The sequence below is a fragment of the Vombatus ursinus genome, unplaced genomic scaffold (genome assembly GCF_900497805.2).
Source record: "Vombatus ursinus unplaced genomic scaffold, bare-nosed wombat genome assembly UNPS02014768.1, whole genome shotgun sequence".
Lineage (NCBI taxonomy): Eukaryota > Metazoa > Chordata > Mammalia > Diprotodontia > Vombatidae > Vombatus > Vombatus ursinus.
In genome coordinates, this window is record NW_020954546.1 from 8405760 (window position 1) to 8425447 (window position 19688).

General features: G+C 46.3%; 1 protein-coding gene across 1 annotated transcript in view; it reads left to right on the forward strand.

Moving 5' to 3' along the window:
- The first annotated feature begins 12469 nt into the window (after positions 1-12469).
- LOC114043238 (zinc finger protein 566-like) overlaps positions 12470-19688 on the forward strand; it is a 21779-nt gene continuing 14560 nt past the window's right edge. The window contains exons 1-4 of the mRNA XM_027862303.1: positions 12470-12516; positions 13638-13693; positions 17873-17999; positions 18356-18454. Coding sequence (XP_027718104.1) covers positions 13661-13693; positions 17873-17999; positions 18356-18454 — 259 coding nt within the window. The 5' untranslated portion in view covers positions 12470-12516; positions 13638-13660. The remainder of the gene's footprint in view (positions 12517-13637; positions 13694-17872; positions 18000-18355; positions 18455-19688) is intronic.

Below are 19688 nucleotides of genomic sequence, written 5' to 3' on the forward strand. Positions count from 1 at the left end.
TGTCCAAAGAGCACAGTGAAGCCTGCCTTGTGCTCCTGCTGCACCTGAGTTAGTGGGTAAAATAGTCAACTTTTGTGTCCTCATGTACATGTATGTATTAAAAGAATTTCTGGGTTCCATATGACAAGTAGTGACTCCCAGTCACTCCCAGGATTTTGCAGTATGTTTGACCATGGAGAGAGAAAACACGACCCTTTTATTGGACTTAGTCACTCCAAACAACCTTTTCAGGGGGCTTGTCCGCCAGTGGTTCTTGTGGATCTTTGTAGCTGTTCATCTACAATTCCGTGGAGCAGTTTGAAGAGGGCTTTTGACCCTTGGCGTGCCCAACATGGCCTCAGCCTGCAGCCCCTTCTCTTCCCACTAGGTATCCAGAACTCTCTGGCAAGGAGTTCAGTAAATGTTGGTGACAGTATAGCTGTATCCTGGAGAACTGGGAACTGTAAGCAGCCTGGTGCCAGGGCCGGCTTATTCAGCCATCTAATTCCCGTGTCTGCTCTAGTGTTTTTCATGATCAGTGGCAAGATCAGGCTTGTTAGCCTTTCCCAGTAATCCTGCACCACTTATCTTGAGTCTGAGTAGGTGTGTTGGAAGCATAGTCTGATCTGTGACTGGGAGGCCAGCAAGCCTGTATTATCATCATCCTATATACTGTCATAGGTATTCCAGAGACTCAAGACTGCCATCTTCCAAAACCTGCTGGATTTTGTGCTCTTGGTCTTTTCCCAGGACCGTGATCAAAACATCCAGTTAATCTAGATCTAATTTGCCCACCTCTGCAAATACTGTTTTTAGTTTTTGAAAAGTGCTCTGGTTAAAGTAGGGGGAGATGAGGCACATTATAGAAGCAGCATGGTAGGAAGAGCCTTCCAGTCTATGCCTTGTTTCACTGTGTCCCGCCTACATGTGTACTACTCCTACGACTGTCACAAGCTTAGTGGAATTATATATATATATATATTTGACAATTGGGGTTAAGTGACTTGGCCAAAAACAAGGAAAGCCTGTACAAGAATCCTACATAGGAGAAGCCTATTTCAAGTCGTAATCTGCAGATAGTCTAAATAGAGAACATCATTTCAATCCAGCCTGAGTGCAGTTAACCTAACATGACTCCAGCAGCCTCAAGACCTCCCATGCCCAGCATAATAGATCACACGGATAAGCCAGTTGGTGCTTACAAGCATCCTTGTGCCCGAGAAGAGGGTACCATGTGTATATAAACTCCAGGGGAAACCTTGATGGCTGTCCTTGGCCTGTGTCATCCATGCATGGCTGTAGGCACATAGAACTATGTAAGAGACTGCATTTGGTCACCCATAACTTGTTTTGTTAATTGTTTTGTCCAGATATAGGAGGTTTATTCTCAAGTCAGAGAACATGTTGTGAAGATTGCCAATGGGCTACATCCCCGACCAGCTTCTCAGAACCTATAGTCCTCTAGGCTATTTATATCTGCAGTAGACAAGGCACCAGCTTATTTGTGGTTAATCAGAATTTGGCTTCTCATAACATATCTGCAGAATGATTGTAGTGTCCTGGGATATAGTGGGTAGTAAAGTTAAATGTAATTGTAAGAGTCAGTGACGTAACTTGTCCACCAGGTGGAGAAGTACGATCTAGCTGTCCTGTGGTACCATCAGAGTCTCTCTGACATATACAAGATTGGCAAGCCCCCTCAAAGTGCTCCAGAGCTTGTGGTCAGTATACATTAAAAGAAGGTGCTTGTCGGCCTGTTTGTAGGGGAAGCAGAAGAATGATAGCAACCATCTTCTGAACTTATGTGTCTTCCAATTCCTGCCCTCCACCTGTCCATTGCCCAGTTGGCCTCTGGGGTTTGGAGACTGTCAGATCGACTTGCAACACTCCCTTCTGGCTTTGGAACGTCTTCCGTGCATTCCCTGCCCTCTCCTCTGACACTCATCACCCTGGTGCAGGCCTTCAGCGCCTCACCCCGGGACAATTACAAGACATTGGTGTCCCTGCTTCAAGCATCTTCTCACTCCAGTCTGTTCTTAAGTTCCTGTCAAACTGATCTTCCTATAGCCTAAGGCTGACTGTGTCATCCCCCACCCCCACCTCATCCAGCAAACTCCAGTGACTTCCCAAAGAGACGATTTTCTGGCTTTTAAAGCCCTGCATAACCTGGCCCCTTCCTACCTTTCCCCCCATCTTTTATACCCCCCCCCCCCCCCCACACACACACGTACTCTTCAGCTTGGTGACACTGGTCTCCTCGCTGTTCGTTGAATATGATTCTGTGTCCCAGCTCTGTTTTCCGGGGCTGTTCCCATGCTTGGAATGTCCTCTTCATTGCCACCTTTGCTGGCTTGTTAAAATCCCAAAGCCTTTCCCAGTCCCCTATAATGCTCATGTCTTCCCTCTATTGATTATCTCCAGTTATCCTGCCTGTCTCATGTGTGTGTACGTATTTGCATGTATCTCTTGTTACAGTGTGAACTTCTTGAGAGCAGGAACTCTCACCTTTCCCTGTATCCCCATGCTTAGAACGCTTCTTGGCATGTAGTAGTTGCTTAATAAGTGTTATACTTTACTTCCCTCCACGGTCTCTGCCAGCCAGTGACCTGGCACTCCCTGCTATACCGCAAGATACTTGTCGACGTGGCCCTGCGGGTAGGTATGATTGAGTGTGTCGTGGCCCCAGGGAACAGCTTGGAGATCGGGGATTTCACCCAACACTTCACCCACAGAGGCTACCACGATCCTGTGCCTTCATGTGAAACAAACCATAGCCAAAGCTCTGTGCTGCCCTGTCAGGCGTTCTGAGCCTCCTCTGGAAGACTCTTACCCCTCAGCTTTTTCCATGCCTACTTTTAAATTCAGATGACATTTTCACTTTTAGACCTTGAATCCACTGTCAAGTTGTTTGCATATTGTCTCTTCTATTAGACTGTGAGCTCCTTGAGAGCAGGAACTGTTTTTGCCTTTCTTTGTATCCCCAGCGCTTAGTAGGTCTAGTGCCTTGCACATAGTAGGTGCTTAATAAGTACTTGTTGACGTGCACACGTTCTGTCTCTATGCCTCTGCCCTGGCTCTGCCTCTTCGCTTCCCTGGCTTTCTTTAAGACTCTGCCCACATCCCTCCTGCAGGAGACTTTTCAGGTCTGCCAACACTTTCCGCTTCCATGTTACTGTCCTCTACTCTGTATATATTTTGTATGTACCTGGTTATTTACATGTTATCCCTCCTGATAGAATGTACGCTCGGTGAGGACAAGAACTGTTTATTGCCTTTCTTTGTATCTCTGGTACTTAGCAGTTCCTGGCACATAGTAAGTGCCTAATGAATGCTTGCTTGTTGTCTGTTGGACTGGCAAAATGTACACTACTGTTCCTGGAAGGCCGACTTCAGTGATAACTCCTGCATAGTAACACCTGTTCCAGCCACTCCCCTCCACATCTGTGTCATCTTACCTACTAGAATGCACGTGGGACTCTCCAGCTTTCTGTTTTTATATCCCCACTTAGCCTAGTGCCTGGCTCTTAAGAAATGCCTTTTCACTCATCCTAGCACCATAGTTTGATGTCAGTAATGTTTCGCTATTCAGTGGCACAGTTGAGGGATTGTTAGGAACAGGGCACTCTCTTGTGACAGAGTCTCGTCATGACTATTGTGACTTAAAGCCACTCAATGTTTTCTAGAGATACATCACGTGCTGTTACACCATCTCAGAGTGGTGCTCACTTCTGCCATGGGGTGGGGATCAGCTGTCCACAGTTGTACAAAGTGCCCACTGCCTTTTTAAGATATTGTGTGTTTGTTTCTGCTTCCGAAGCCTCAGAAAAATTGACACAGGGAAACATTTTGATGGAATATCACTCTTAAGCATTTCTTGTTTGATAAAGCTGTGAATGGTATGTATATATTTTTGTTGGATAAATTTGTCCATAAGGTCCTAAGCTTTTCAGTGTATTAAAATGTTGAATAAACTGTCTTTGCTGAGTGCCAATAATGAAGGGACAATTCAAATGGATGTTTAGAAAGCAATGACATCAGTATGGGGCTCGAGAAGACCCCTCTCACATGGTTACAGATTTCCCAAGAAGTGGGGCAAATGCAATCTAAACCAGGCTGTGTCCCTGACACAAGTCAGTGGGAAATATTGCAGGGAAAATGCCCGCTTAGTTTCGATGTCCCTTAGCTTCCCAGTGACCTGAGTAACTCCGACGGACACACAGCTGTGAAGAAGGTGCCACTCTGCAATGGGAAGGTTGGAACAGAGGAGAAGAGAATAGAGGCTAGCTATGTTATTTGGATTATTATGGAGAAAATGTCTTCTCTCTTTGGAACAGAAAAGGTAGTTTAGAAGTGATGTTTGATATACTCAGCTGCTGCCAAATCATCTTTCTAACTAGAAGCAAAATGGGAGGGGCAGGGGTGATGCTCTGGGAAGCCCTAGGTCTAGTTGATGTAGCCCCCACCAATTTGATGGGATTACAGGGTGTCCTCTCTTCTTGAGGATTCAGGGAACTCCTCTGACTGGTCTCCAATGGATGGGTCTGCCTCCAAAGTGATCGGTGACTTCATTAGCTGAGATGGCAGCTTCACCTTTTGGGGTTTCTCCTCTTTTGACCTCCAGGCCAGTGTAGCAAGGTGGTGGGAGGCATGGAGGGAGGAGATTCCTCCTATCCCTTCCCCCACCCAACTCACCAGGACCAGAAAATGGCAATGGCAAAAGCAGGTGGTGGGATGGCTGTGGTGCCCTGGTGGCCCTGGGAAATCCATTGACCACGCCTCCATCTTGACTGAGCCAGTGCATGCTGGTAGAGATGGCAGGAGGGAGCAGAGACCTCCCTGAAGAACGGAAGGGCTTATTCTAGGAGTGGGAACAATCGAATCTGCACGTGCTAATGAACGCTCTGTAAATATCCTGAGATTCCTGGAGATCATTTGCCTTATTCTATTCCGTAGCATTTCCCAAGTGTTTACTGCCCCCTCCCCCAGAGTTATTTATTAATATATTTGTGTGCTCGGGTTTTTATTCAGAAGCCCAGTTCTTAGAAATTCTTTGTGAGTGGACTGGAGGTGCAGATCAAGGTAGACGTTTTCAGAACTGGCCGATGTAGGGATTTGTTTTACTTGACTTATTTATTTATAATAAAGGAATGCTTCCGTTTGAAAAATGGGAGTTTGGTGTATAGTGATGGTGATATAATAAAAAAAACAACCTACCACCAATGAAATATTTTAAAGATGTACTGGATAGGAAGGGATTTCTAAGGGGACACAAATAAGCATGGTGGTATTTGTACTATCGTGTAAATATATGGTGTTCTTAAAAAACAAGTGAAAACAGAAGTTCCATTGCTGGTAACAATCCTCTTTTTTGTTGTTCTTTGTATATTGAAATGTTTATGTTTGTTGATATTTGTCAAGTTGACAATAAAAAAGAAATTTAAATTTAAAAAGTGCACGGTGAGTCTGTGCTGCCTGAGAATCCTGTGCCCACAGCTACTTGTAGTAAATGTAACTGAGAGATCTGATTCAAACATAGCGCATAGATCTGGTCATTGGGCAGGCATATAAGGTGAGCTCATGGACCTTCCTGGCTACATTCTGACTTTGTTTCCTTTTCTGAGCACAGGTCAGAGACCAGAATTACTGATAATCATCTTTCCATGCAAACTCTAAGCAGGGGTGGGGAGCCTTCAGTCTCAAGGCCACATGTGACCTTCTAGGTCCTTGGGTGCGGCCTTTTGACTGAGTCCAAGTTTTACAGAACAAATCTTTTTATTAAGGGAATTTGTTCTGTGAAGTTTGGATTCAGTCAAAGGGCCACACTTGAGGACCTAGAGGGCCACGTGTGGCCTCAGGTTCCCTACCCTTGCAATCTAAAGGCTCTAAAATATCAAGTTTTTGAGGTTAAGTCCCATGTAGATCAAGGCTCTGCCACCTCTACTATTGAGTGTCATGAGTGGCTGACCCTCAACACACCTTTACCTTCTGGTGTTTAAGTGCCTACCTCATGTGCTTTCTATGGTGGGGGAAATAAATGTGGCCCATATCCAATGTCCGTATTATACATTGAGTGCCTGAATGGGAGCCTCAGATCCTATTATCCACTCTGGTGGAAACCTCGGCATAAACCGGACACAAGCTTGATTTTAGAACTTTGCCCAGAGTAAAACTTATAAGGGGACAAGAAACAAAAAGAGAAAGAACCACATTCTCTTGGATTCAGGCCCCCAGGATCAAACCTAATCTGTGTAAGACCAGATTTGGAAGGGGGGTGAGGGTGGGAGGAAATAGGCCCTGGGTTATGGGTGACATGGTGAAGGAATGAATCTTGAAGCAGCCTCAGTCTTTGTCTTCTTAATGGGATGCCAGTGGGCATCCCAAACTCTGGAGACAGCTTATCCAAGGTTTCACCTATGGAGGGGCATGACTACCCAACTATCTTGTAAAGAGCTCATAAACTTTCGATATAAAGAACTGCCTAACACTCCTTCCCCCCTCCTAAATCCCTTGCACGCAGACTCCTTTGTATGGCATTCAAAGCCCTTTGATATCTGCCTTCAGCCTCTCTTTCTGGGCCCTTCACATTAGCTACACTCTAGGCAAACTGGCCCACTTGCTTTCCCCATACACATTTGTGTTCCATCGCCTCAATATTCCCCAAGCTTGGAATGACCTTCTTGCCTCTCTGTGTCCTGGAAGCTCTACCTCCCTTCAAGGCTCAGCTCAGGTGCCCCCTTCTATAGGACACATCCTCTGAATCCCAAAAGGTTTCAGCAAGCTAAAATGATGGGACAGATCTAACAGGATGAAAAATTTAAAAGACAAATGAAGACAAAATTTTAAGAGATAAAAGTCTTATATTTGGGTTCAAAAGACAAGAATCAAGACTAGACCTGGTGAGGAAATCCTCCATTAATGCAGCTTGGTGCTTTACCTGTAATTCATCGTCTTACCTCCTAAACCAAATAGAAAATCCTTCGCCTAACTTTGAAAACCCTGGATAACCTGGTCCCTTCCTTTCCAGTCTCTTTACACCTTACTCCCTGATGCATACTCTTTAATCCAGTGACACTGGCAAATTTCAATCCTAACTGGAGATGGTTGTCCATCATTTTCACTGTCTGCCCCTCATGTCTAGAATCCTCTCCCTCTTCATCTCCAGCTTTCCCTGACTCCCTCCAACTTTCCACTAAAGTCCTCCCTGATCTCAGTGCCTTCCCTCTGAGATAATCTCTAGTTTACCTTGTCTATATGTTGTTTGTACAAATTTATCTGCATTTTGTCTCTCCGTTAGACTGTGAGCTCTTTGAGAGCAAGGACTGTGTTTTGTCTTTCTTCGTATGCCCCGAGCTTAGAACAGTACCTGGTAAACAGTAGGCACTTAATAAATGCTTGACTTAGAGAGGATCTTTTAGAGCACTGAGAGGTTAAGTAATTTGCCCAAGGTCAGCCAGCCAGGATTTGTCAGAGGCATGACTTGAACCCAGATCACACTAGCCTCGAGGTCAACTCTCCGTCCACTAAGCCACATACTCTCTCAAAAAGTACTCTTGAAAAAAGAGAATGGAGGAAAGATGGCTAGACAATAGTTTATTTTTGAAAGATCTTTTTAAAAAAAAATTTAAAAGCAGACTGCAACCTGTGGCAGCCAAAAAAATAATCTCATAATCTCATAATCCCATAATCTCAGGCTGCTACAAAACTAAGAGGATGCCAGTCCCCTGTATCAAATGGATCCTGATCAAACCATGTCTGGAATGTTGTATTCTGTCCTTGATTTTAAGGACGTTGACAAATCAGTCAGCCAAGCAACAAGCATTTATTTAGCTTTTGCTATGTGCCAGGGACAGGAAAGAGAAATATTTTTGAGAATCCAGCCAATGCAGGTTGAGAAATGGAGGACCAGAATGAAGAAAGGACCGGAGACCACACCACCCAAGGATTAACGAAGGAGCGTGTGGTGTTTAACCTGAACAGTACTGGAGGTGAGTCAGATAAATTGTCTGAAGTAACACAGAATCACAGAATCTTAGAGACGGAGAAGAACTCGAGACCATCTGGTTCAACCCATAACTCAAATGAAATCTCCTCTACATATCCCTGATAAGTGTTCATGCAACATTAGCTGCCATGTTAGACCCTTCGAGATTGATATTAAGTTCACATTAAGTGGACCAGGGCACTAGAAAGCTCACTCCAAGTTGACATTGATCAATTAATGACCATTGGGTTTGCTCATTCAACCAATTATGAATTGACCTTACTAGACTATTTTGCCTCATTCCACAGCCCCTCAAACATTGCCTGTTTCCATCTTTTGTTTCCCAATTTTGTAGATGTCTGGTGAAAACTTAGCTTTTCTAATTGTCATTTCTCTCGGTGATTTTGAACATTTTATAATTTGGTTGTCCATCATTTGAATTTCTTTTGGAAACTTCATTTGATTTTTTTTTCATTTATGTATCCTATTCTGTTCTTCATGAATAATACCATACTGAAGGCCAGGGATTATAGTTCAATCTACCAACTAGTACTGACATTATTGGCACCAGGTAGGTTGCAGTAATGGGGTCAATGTTTGTGGGAATGGGTAAGGAGTCAGCCAAGGTGGCACTAAACACATTGCTGAGTTATAAGGAGAGCCCCAGGCCAGCAGTAAGTGGGGTTTGGAGTGGGGAATGACTGAAAGGAACATGGGAAAGCCTGACTTGGTCAAAGAAGCTAAAAATCATCTTGTTTGGGTCCAGCAGTAAGGTTTCCCCTCAGTGATGCTGCAGCAGCAGTGATGGGGATAAGCCATGACTCTGCCCCAGGGCCATTTCTGTAATGTTCCTGAATGCTCTGAAGTCATCAAATGCTTATACCTGGAGCTCCAAGTTTAAGCGAGACAGGGGTGCAAAGACAGGACCAGGTAAACTTTGGGGTGGTTCTAGGTAAGCAGGGTGAGTTTAATTAGGGACTCCCCTACCTCCTGATGTGGCCATCAGAGACTCCTGGAAAAGATGATTTGCCAAATAATGGACTAGATGACTATCACCCCCAAAAAGGTCTTCTGTAGGCAGCTACGTGCCAGTTAACTAGTGTGGGTATTGCTGGATCCCGTTCCCTTCCACGAGGGTGGTAAAGTGTCCTTTGCCCTTGAGAAACAGCTTCTGTCATAGTAAAAAGTCTATGTAAAAGAGACACTTCAGAAAGTGTTTTTGGACCACAGAAATTACTTCCTATGTGTAGTAGGACAGAATCCCTCTGGTCTTGGCTGATTTCATGCAATCATCCCAAAGCTGAGTACGGGTTGAGGGTATATAGTCAAAACCCTTGACCTTTAATAGAAGCCGAAGGGCAGGTCTGAGAAACTATGGATTCTGGAGGAGAGGCCGATGTCGAATTCAAATTAAGTAAACATTTATTAAGCTACTATTATATGAAAAGCACTGGGCTAGGCATTAACAGAGATGTCAAGTTTAGCTAAGAGATAATTCCTGTCCACATGACCTTGGATACTAAGCATGACCTCGGAGGTATGACCAAGATGAGCGGCTGCAGATTAGGTATCCATCACCATTCCATCACTACTAGGGATTCATCACTGCAGACTTCATGGGAGTATCGCAAGAATACCACATCTAAGCAAGAAGAGGTATTCATTGCACCGGGGAGAGAACTGGAGACTAGGAGCAGATGAGGATAATGTGGCCCAGAAAGATGACGTGCCTTGCTCAAACACATACAGCTCATAATTTGGTAGAGCTGAGATTTATATCCAGGTCTTCTGACTCTCAGGCCAGTGCTCTTTCCACTATACACCTGTTTCTCATTAAATCAGAATGTCATCACACCAATGGAAACAACAGAAACCTAAGTTAGGATTGAGGGCTGGGTCAATCACATACTAGATGGCTAAGGACAGGAGCTGAGATGAGGATGAAGCATTGAGACCAGAATAGAGATGAAGAAGGTCAAACAGGGCCAGGTGCAAAACTCACCATTGAGTGATGATTTTCTTTACTTAGCCTGTCCCCTGCAGCAGCGATGAGTCAGTTCATGTTGACCAAGGCCAAGAATAATATGCTTTCTGCTATAAATTCTCTGATTTTCAGTAAGAAATGATCGATTAGTGTAAGTTTTCCTATATTAATCCATTCTAACATTCACAGAATGTTAGCGATGCAAGGAAACTTACAGCTTATCTCATTTAGCCCCCTCATTTTACAGATGAGAAACTCAAGGCCCTCCATTAGTCATCTAGGAAGTACCAGAGATGGGCCTCAAGCCTAGGTCATCTAGGTCATCTAAGTCTTTTGATTCTCAGGCCACAGTGATTTTTCCACCATATCATGTTCATGCTGTTTCAGTCCAATATGGATTCTCTGGTGTTTGGTGAGGTATGAATTCTTACTGAAGGCTTTCCCACATCCATTACATTCATAGGATTTCTCTCTAGAATAAATTCTTTCATGTTTCATATGGAATAAGATATCACTAAGATTTTCCCATATATATTACATGTATGTGGTTTTTCCTCTACTGTCGATTCTCCAATGTTGAGTAAGGGATGAACCATCAGTAAGCTGTTTTCCATGTTCATTATAGTCATAGGTGGTTTTCCAGTATGGATTCTCTCATATCTAGTATAGTTTGAGCTCTGCTTGAAGGATTTCCCACAATCATCACATTCCTAAGGTTTCTGTCTGGTATGAACTCTCTGATGTTGAATTAGAGACCCATTATTAAAGGGCTTCTTACATTTATTACATCATAAGGTTTATCTCCAGAATGAAATGCTCAAATGCTGAGTAAGTTTGAACTGTGGCTAAAGGCTTTCCTACATTCATTTGATTCATGGGTTTTTTTTCCAGTGTGGATTCTTCGATGTTGAGTAAGTAAGGGGCTCTGGTTGAAGGTTTTCCTACATTCCTTACATTTAAAGGGTAGCTCTTGGGCATGAATCTTCTGATGTACTGAGGCATGTATGCAGGCTGAAAACTTTTCCACATTCACTACATTCCCATAATTTCTTAACAATATGAATGTGATGTTGTATGATGCTCAACTGTGAATAACTTAGCTATTCTCAGCAATACAGTGATCCAAGACAATTTCAAAGAAATCATGACAAAAAATGCTATTCACCTTTACAGAAAGAAATTATGGAGTCTGACTGCAGAGCAAAGCAGACTATTTTCACTTTATTTTTTTTCCATGTTTTTTTTTTGTTTGTTTGTGTCTTCTTTCATAACATGACTAATATGGAAACATGTTTTGCATGATTGCACATGTGTAACTTAAATTAAACTGCTTAGTGTCTCTGGGAAGGGGAAGGGAGAGGAGAGAGGAAGTAAATTTGGAACTTAAAATGTTAAAAAAACTAATATTCAACATTGTTTTTATGTGTAATTGGGAAAAATACTGTCCAAGGGAAAAAATTCTTCAGATTTTTTAAAAAAGGAGCCCCAACATTTCCCCCCAGATCTATGATATCTTATCATCCGTGGATCAGTCCCTGCACATCTTCACAGTTGGGCCACCTTCAGAATGGGCCTCCTCTCACATCTGGTTTCCCATGTGTCATCCTCCTTCCAGGTTCTCCTTCGGATGGCCTGGGACGACTTGGCTTCGTTGGGTCTTAGCTTTCTTCAAACACACTGGCACATTCTGTTGCTTCCAGTGAGGCGCCGTCTTCCGTCATCCCTTTCTGCAGAACCACTCAACGCTCCAAGTTTAGGTCAGTGAGCAGCAGGTCCAGAGGAGGTGGAGACAAAGGCACGGGCTTTGGGAGAGGGGAAGGAGGCAGTCCCACCAAGGTAATCCCAGCCTCCCTGGTGCCTAGGCTCTGGCTCCAGAGCTGGAAGGAATCTGGGACCGCCTAGTGCAGCCTCCTCATTGGTCAGGTAATAGCTAGTAAGTGCTTTAAGGGCTTCTCTGCACTTTGCAAATATCTAATTTTATCCTCACAGCAACTCTGGGAGGTAGGTGCTATTATTATCCCCATTTTACAGTTGAGGAAACTAAGGTGGGCAGCGCTGAAGTGACATTCTCAGGGTCTTGGAGCTTTAAAAGTGTCTGAGGCTGGACTCGAACTCGTGTTTTCTGACTCCGGGTCCAGCGCTCTCTACGGCGCCCTCTAGGGGCCTCTTAGGACAGTGAAATAACTCGCTCGAGGTCACACCAGCACAGGTGCCCGAGCAGGGCCCTCTGACTCCAAAAGTGATGCCCTGCCCCCATCCCAGATAGTGCACATTGACATGGTGGCTCACACCTGCCCCCCACCCCAGGTGCCCTGCCCCGGTCAGTGATGGGTCTGAGGAGTGGAGGTCAGAGGCCAGCGCTTCAGGGCTCAGCCGGGATGGTCCAACGGCGGGCACCACCCGTGACATCACCAGGCAGCAAACCGCGCCTGCGCAGGCTCAGAGGTCAAACTACAAGTCCCAGAATCCTGCGGGGCCGGGCGCTTTCTGCTCCCATACACCATTTCCCAGCAGCCCTTGGGGTACCGGCCTCTTTAAGGGCTGAGGAGGCTTCGCTCCCGAGGTTAGCGAAGTGAGTGAGGAGACTCCACTCTCGGGAGAGGAGCCACTCCTCTGGACCGGGGCGGGGGCCTCGGAGGTTTGGCGGCGTTGGGACTGGCCCGCTCGGCCCCACGAGGAACCGAACCTAACCGAGCCGCCGCCCCGCCTCTCCGTCTGCGCGTGCGCGGGAGGGAGCCTCCCACCTGAGCCCTGGGTCCGGGGTCACCTCCCAACTGGGGCCTTGTCTCCCTCCCTCCCCCCGCTGCCCTTGGGAGCGTCCGCAGGGGTCCGGCCGGGGGTCCAGCCCTCCCACAAGGATTCACGCCGGGGAAGCCCCCTCCCCATTTCCGTAGCGCCCCCAGGCCAGACCTCTGAGCCTAGAACTTCTAGAACTCGGCAGGCCCCGGGTGGGGGGGGGTGGTCTGCGGCCCCCGGGCGGGGCTGGGGGAGTGGATAGGAGGGGTGGACCCCGAGCTGGGTGAGTGGGGGGTGAGCAGAGGCGCGCTGGCAGGTCTGGGGGAGGGGAGGGGAGGGGCGCCGAGGCCACGGCCCCCGACCCAGACAGTGAGCACGAGCCCACCCACTGCGCCCCCCCCAGCTCCCCCAAGGCCTTGTCGTCTGCGGTCAAGGTCGCAGACCTTGTCCTGTCACCCAGGCGGGGGCGCGTCTGGCCCCCTTGTTTCCCATAAAAGCTCCGGGGAGAGAGGCCGCTTTTCTTGGTTAAAACCCCTCCAGCCGGTCGGTGTCCGAGCGATCAGCCCCCTGCCCTGATGGTTCCAGGGCTGGTGAGTCAATGCAGGGATCGGGAGCGAAGCGCGGGTTGAACGACCCGCTCCCGTACCGGGTGTGAAGGACCCAGGGGCGGTGCTGGCTGCCTTCCCAGACCAGCGCTGCCCCCGTCCTCTTCTGAGCACAGGGGCAAGCGCTTTTGCTCACGTCTTGAGTGGAGGGGCATGGGCATCTTCGGGCATAGAAAGAAGAAGGAATGTTCTTGGGATCTCTTACTCCAGCAAGTACAGGACGACTTCCCTGCCCGGTCTGTGGAGATTTCCAGCTTGATGAACCTGGGTCAGATTGGGTAGTTCTTGTCTCCCTCACCATTCCTGTTCCCTCCCTCAGCTCTGGCTTCTCAAAATTCTGTCCTTCCTGTAGAGGAGAGCACAGAGGAAGAAGAAATGTCTCCTGGGCTCCTAACAGACAGCTCCCAGGTGAGGGGAGGTTTTTCCCACCCTCTTTTGGAATATCACCAGAGTTCTCAGAGAGTGGGCAGCACATCTGTTCCTTCATTCTGGAATTTCTTTGTCCAACAGAGTACCTTCTGGGGACACACGTTATAGCTTGGTCTCCCCCAAGAGACTTTTCACCTAATCATTTAGTTCAAATCGAATGATTACCATTTGTGTAACATTCTCCCTCAGTAGGACCCTCCTCCCCATGCAATGCTTTTTTCCTTCCTTTAAATGTGTTTGTTGAGTACCTATTATCTTCTCTGTGCTGAGCTAGGTATTATCATGGATATAAAATTAGAGCTGCGGGGCCCTGACCTCAGGGAGCTTACAATCTAACTAGAGAGACCAGGAACATAGGCAGTTCAATGACTACAAGGAGGGGACAAAGAAAGTAAAGATGCTGATGCTACAGATAACAGCTTCCTGGAGAGGATCATGAGAACTGAGGCCTCAGAAGAATGGCTAGGATCTTGATAATTGGAGAGGAGAAGCTGGAGGGGATGCTAGACAAAGGAGAATAACTGAGAGAAAGCTGCAGAAATAGGAATCAAGGGGACAATGAGTGTGTTAGGGAGTACTTGTGCTGCGTAATGCTCATGTAGCATGGGGCTGCTTGTTCCTTCACCTCCATTCCCTTTCATACCCATTGACATAAGGTTGCATCTTAGTAAAGGTTCTGCCTTCCTCGTTAGGCAGGTGGGGCTGGAATGAAAACAGGGCATTTCTAGTGCTTTGCTTATAGGCTGCGTTTACACCCTTGTGAGCCACCATGGGAAAGGAGCTGCATATCAGAGATGTGGTAGGGGTTCCTTTCATCATGCTGGCAAAATAAGCTTCATTAAGTGAATAAAGCTGTTAAACATCCATTGGAGTTTTTCCTCTCAGCCAATTACCTTAAAAACCATGTGTGTAATCACATACATAGCACTATTCAAGGTCAGATAAGTGTCAGCTTAGTGTACTAGTATAACTTACATTTGCCTTTTTAAGTACAGCTGTATTATATATTCAAAACTACTATAAATTTCTGCTTCATAATCTTAGTTGGGGTCTCATGGCTGCTTCTGTTCTGCATAACTGACCCTGAATTGCTGATTCCTTATTTCATCTCACCATTCCTCCTAAATTTTTCCTTTCTCCTCAAGCTCCCAACTCTTGCAGCAGATGACATAACCTCTTACTTCACAAAGAAAGTTGAGGCCATTTGTTAAGAGCTCCTTTGATGGCCTACAATCTTCAAAATTTCTCAGCCTCTTCTGTCTCTGAGAAAGAGCTCTTTCTCTAATCACTTGTATCCTTAATTCCATTCTTTCTGGGTCCTTCAGGGCTTTGTTCCAGCAATTATCCCCTCTTCCTCATGCATTTTATAAGAGCTCGTTAGAGAAGTTTGTAATCTTTTTGATGCTTTAGTACTCATTCTCCCTTCTAATTTTAGTATTCTCTTTATCTGCTTGTATTTTAGGTTTTTAATTTATTTTTCTTCCTCTTTAAATCTTAGGTGGCTTTAGCCCTTTTTTCTTACATTCCCCTGTCACTTGTTTTCTCACCCATTCCCCTTTGGTGGGACCCTAGGGCTAGACTGAAAAGCTGTTTTAGCCTTCTTCCATGTTAGGGAATTTATTTTCACCAGCCTTGATCATTGCTCTAGGTTGTTTCTGGAGGGACAAGACTGGGTTTCCATTTTTTATGCCCCAGTAACCAGCTGTGCTGTTCCTCTGTTCCATCTCAGACTTTCATTATTTCCTTCTCCATCTGGGCTAAATCAGCTTCTACCACTTTTTGCAGGGTCAGAGGGCAGAGTGGGCACAGAATCCTTGCACTGTTAAGGCTCCACCACTTTGGGTGGAAGAAAGCTGAACTCTCTCCCTTTCCCCATTTCCCTGGCCTCTCCTTGGATGGCTGGGCAGAGTCATTGTCTGCGGCTTACTGCAGTGGTTTGAGTAGGGGATGGTGTGCAGCTGCAGTCTCTATAGCAGGGGTGAAACCCCACAGTGGGTCCCAGGCAAAAGGTGGGGGGCAGTTTGGACACCCTGCTGGCTAAGGGGTGCTATAGGCTATGTGGCGCCATATGGAGCACCATAATGCCTTCTTATTAATTCATAAGGCTGCCACCTTTTGGGGTTTCTTGCTTTCTTGTCTTGTGGATTCAGCTACAGTTGCTCCTCATTTGATGCATAATTTCTCTTTTAGGAGGTTTTTGAGAGCTAGTGGGAAGCTAGAGATGATGCCTAGTCTGCCATTTTGTTGGTCATGTGCCTCCCTCACACATCTAAAGCGGTGCAGTTCCTTCTGTCTCCTTACAGACATGCTTGGTCTCCTCAGTTCTTTTAAAAAAAAAGTCTTTAACCCCTTTACTTCATCCAGCTGCTGTGTATGTCATCTTTCTCTGCCTCCTCAGGGATAAAAGACTTTTGCTCTGTTCTTCCTTTGGCTTCCTGAGATAATACACTTTGCTACTTCTCTTCCTGCCTTTCTAGCAGTGACTTCTCTGTCTCCTTCATTGGCTTCTCATCCCTTCCTTAATTCCTTGAGATGAGTGTTCCCTCAGGTCCTGTCTCTTCTTTGCTCTCTCCCTTGATAAGCTCATTCATTCCCATGCTTTCATCTAACAGTATTACACAGCTGACATTATCCTCTGCCCACAATGCCATGTTGACAGCTTTACATCCCTGTAGGACAGCATTTTCTGGATATCCTGCTGGCCCCTCCAGTTCACGCAAACTGGGCTTACGCTTTTTCTTTCCAAATCTGCTTCTTACTTCTGATTTCACTCTATCTTCTTTGCCACTTCTCTCCTCAGTCATTCAGTCACTCAGTCTCTCAGCCTTTCCCTCTCTCTCATTTCTCATATTTAGTCACCTCTCTGCTCCTTTCAGTTAATAGTGGCATTGTAGAAGATGGTGGCCCTCAGCCTCTTCCTTTTACAAATAAGACTCAGAGATATACAGCTAGCCCTAGTTTGCACAAATAGTAAGTAGAAGGCCTGAATTTGAATCCTGAGTCTGCCACATACTAGCCCTGTGACTCTGGGCCAGTCTTTTGAACTCTGTCTCTGGTTCTTCATTTGTCAGGTTAGGATGATAATACCTGCACAGCTCCCCGACAAAGGCATTTTAGTGGTAAATGTCTCCTCTCTTCCTGCAGTAAATCAGCATTTACGTAGTTGTGAGGTCGGGCCGTAACCTATGGGATAAAAAGCAGAATGTTCCATCCGAGTGTATTTTCCCATGGCACAGTCACTCCTCTATCTTCTCCCAGAGAGGCCCTGTTCTTGCTCTCACCTCCTAAGGCTGGAGGTCCTCAGGGTTCTCCCCTCGACCTCTTGTCACGCCTCTCCACACTCTCTTCTTTGGTACCTCACTCACCTAGGCTTTGTCTGCCGCCGCCGTGATGCAGACGGCTCTTGTAACTGTCTCTGTAGCTCTGTTCCTCTGAGACCCAGACCTGTAACGTCTCCATGGTGGTGGCTCAGACGTTCCTCTGCGGCTCTCTGATACCAACCTGTGATTGCCTGTAGGCTACTCTTCACCCGACTTCACTCTTTGTCATTGATGGCCACCCTTTCTCTGCTTTCCCACCTCTTTGATCATTCCTTCTCCCTCTTGGTCAGTCTCTGAACCAACTGTGTTAGTTCTGCATCTCTGTTCTCTTTGACACCCCTTGGGCAGACCCTCCCTCCAACGTGCATCACCTTTACAGTACTGACAGGACTTTGGCCTTCGCTCCCTCTTTCACCAGTCCATCTTTCTCATCATTGTCAAAACTAATCTTTCTTTTTTGTAGTGATTCATTTGGTCCAAAATCTCAAGGGACTCCTTATTGCCAAGTCATTACTCTTTGGTTGGTATTCAGGGCCTTGTGCCAGCCCTCCTTCTTGGCTTGTTTTCAGAGTACCCTCTTCTGTATACTGTCTTTTCTAGTGAAACTGGATTCTGTCCTAGAGATCTCTGCTGGGGCCTTCCTGACCTTCACTCTTCACCTCACATGGCAGTTATTTTATTTTATTTTTTCCCTAATGTCAAGACAATTTTTAGCATTCATTTTTACCAGATTTTGAGTTCCAGATTTTGCTATTTCTCCTCTCTTTTTCTGCTCCCGTTACCTTCCCCTGTTGAGGATTGTCTCTGGGTGAGAACAGGACTGTGTTTGATATTTTAGGAGTCAGTGACATTCAAAGATGTGGCTGTGGACCTCACTCAGGAGGAATGGAGGCAACTGAACTCTGCCCGGAGGGACTTGTGCAGGGAAGTGATGCTGGAGAACTATAGGAACCTAGCTTCATTAGGTAAGGGCGACTTCCCTTTGTCATTCAGAATGTCTTCATTGGACTACCCTCAATTATTAAAACAAACAAACAGATGAAAAGCTACTCTGGGGCTTCTGAAATACTTGGCCTAGTTTGAGCTGAGCTTTGTTTGTCTTCGGGATCCCTTTTGGACGTGGAGATATGGTGGGCTTCTGCTCCTTCTCAGGTGAACAGTCTTTACGTTGTTGTATATGACGTGGCTCCATTGCATAGACCCTGAACCTCAGCCTTCATCTTTGTGAGGTCCTGAGAATCAGTGGGCCAGGATGGAATCCTGGGATGCTGCTTTGGCCATAGCACGGAGACCCAAGTTCTATGTCTTTCCCCACGAGCAGGGCAGCCAGTTTCCAAACCAGCTGTGATCTTCTTGATGATGGAGCAAGGAAAAGAACCCTGGATGGTGCGGAGATCAGTTTCAAGAAATCACTTCCCAGGTGGGAGGCCACAGTCACGAAGGGCTGGGATCTTGGTGATGTTCTATGGGTAGCGCTCGCCTAGGCCTGAGCTGAGGTCATTTGGCATGAACCTGAGCGAGTGCAGGGTCAGGTTTTACATGACCTTAGCTGAGCCCTGTTCTGATATTAGCCTAGCCACTGAATTCCTGAGCAGTGTTCAGCTTCTGCTTGGATACTTCCACTGCTGGAGAGCTCGCTCCTTGTTCTGCCTTTTTATTTTGGATGGTTCTGTTAGGAAGGGCTTGATATTGAGCAGATGGCACCTGGCTTCCTTCTCCTTTCAGTCCTGAGGCTGTCAGTGCAGATCAGAGCAGAGGTAGCCCACGACCTCTTCCACAGGACAGCCCTCCCCACGGCTCCCCTCCGCTTTTGACTTCCCTTCTCACGCTTCCCTCTGGGCGCAGAGCAGCTCTTCCAGAGCCAGGGCCTGCCTCACACCGCGGATCCCACTCCTCGCTTGCTCTGGGACTTCAGTTTTATGGTTATTTCCGTCTTTCTGGCATATTTGGTGCCCTTCTGTTTATGAGGTCCTTCCATTTTCCTTCATTCCTGTCTTTACTGAATGCCCTGAATCCTAGATTTCTCTTCCAGATTTCCTTCCTTTTACAAAGAATTCTGGTGAATGAGGATGCCTTTCTCGGTTTTTCTTGAATTTGTCTGTGGTGCCCCCTGCTTCTGCCTGTGCTTGACCCTGCACTGTCCTTGTCCCTTTCTGCCTCCAGAGCTGTCCCACTTCTCCTTCTGCCTCCCTGGCTTTTCTTCATCCTCCGGCTCACGTGGACCGCAGGGACTCTTTAAGGACTCGGGCTGCTTTTCTTCTTTTTTTTTTATCCCTTCGACTCTACCTTCATTGCTGATAGCTACCAAAGCTGCACTGTTGCAACAGTTGTGAGGATCTACTCAAGTTGCTAGTGTTTAAGGCCATAAAATCCAGCTGTCACCAGAGAAGTGGGGTCAGAACTATCTCTTCTCTGCCCAAAGAGACGAGAGATTATTGTTGATCTCTGGACCTCAAGCCCCAGATGACTTATCTCCAAGGTCTCACCACTTAATTCATTGGGGAAAACAAGACTCTCTCCAGTGGTTTAAATAAACATGGGAAGGTGTCTTTCTAGGTGTCAGATTTCTCACTAAATTTTCCCATGCTCAGAAACCTACAGTAATTCCCTGAAGATGCCTGGTGGAGAGTGGAGGGAAATACAGCTGACTCCAG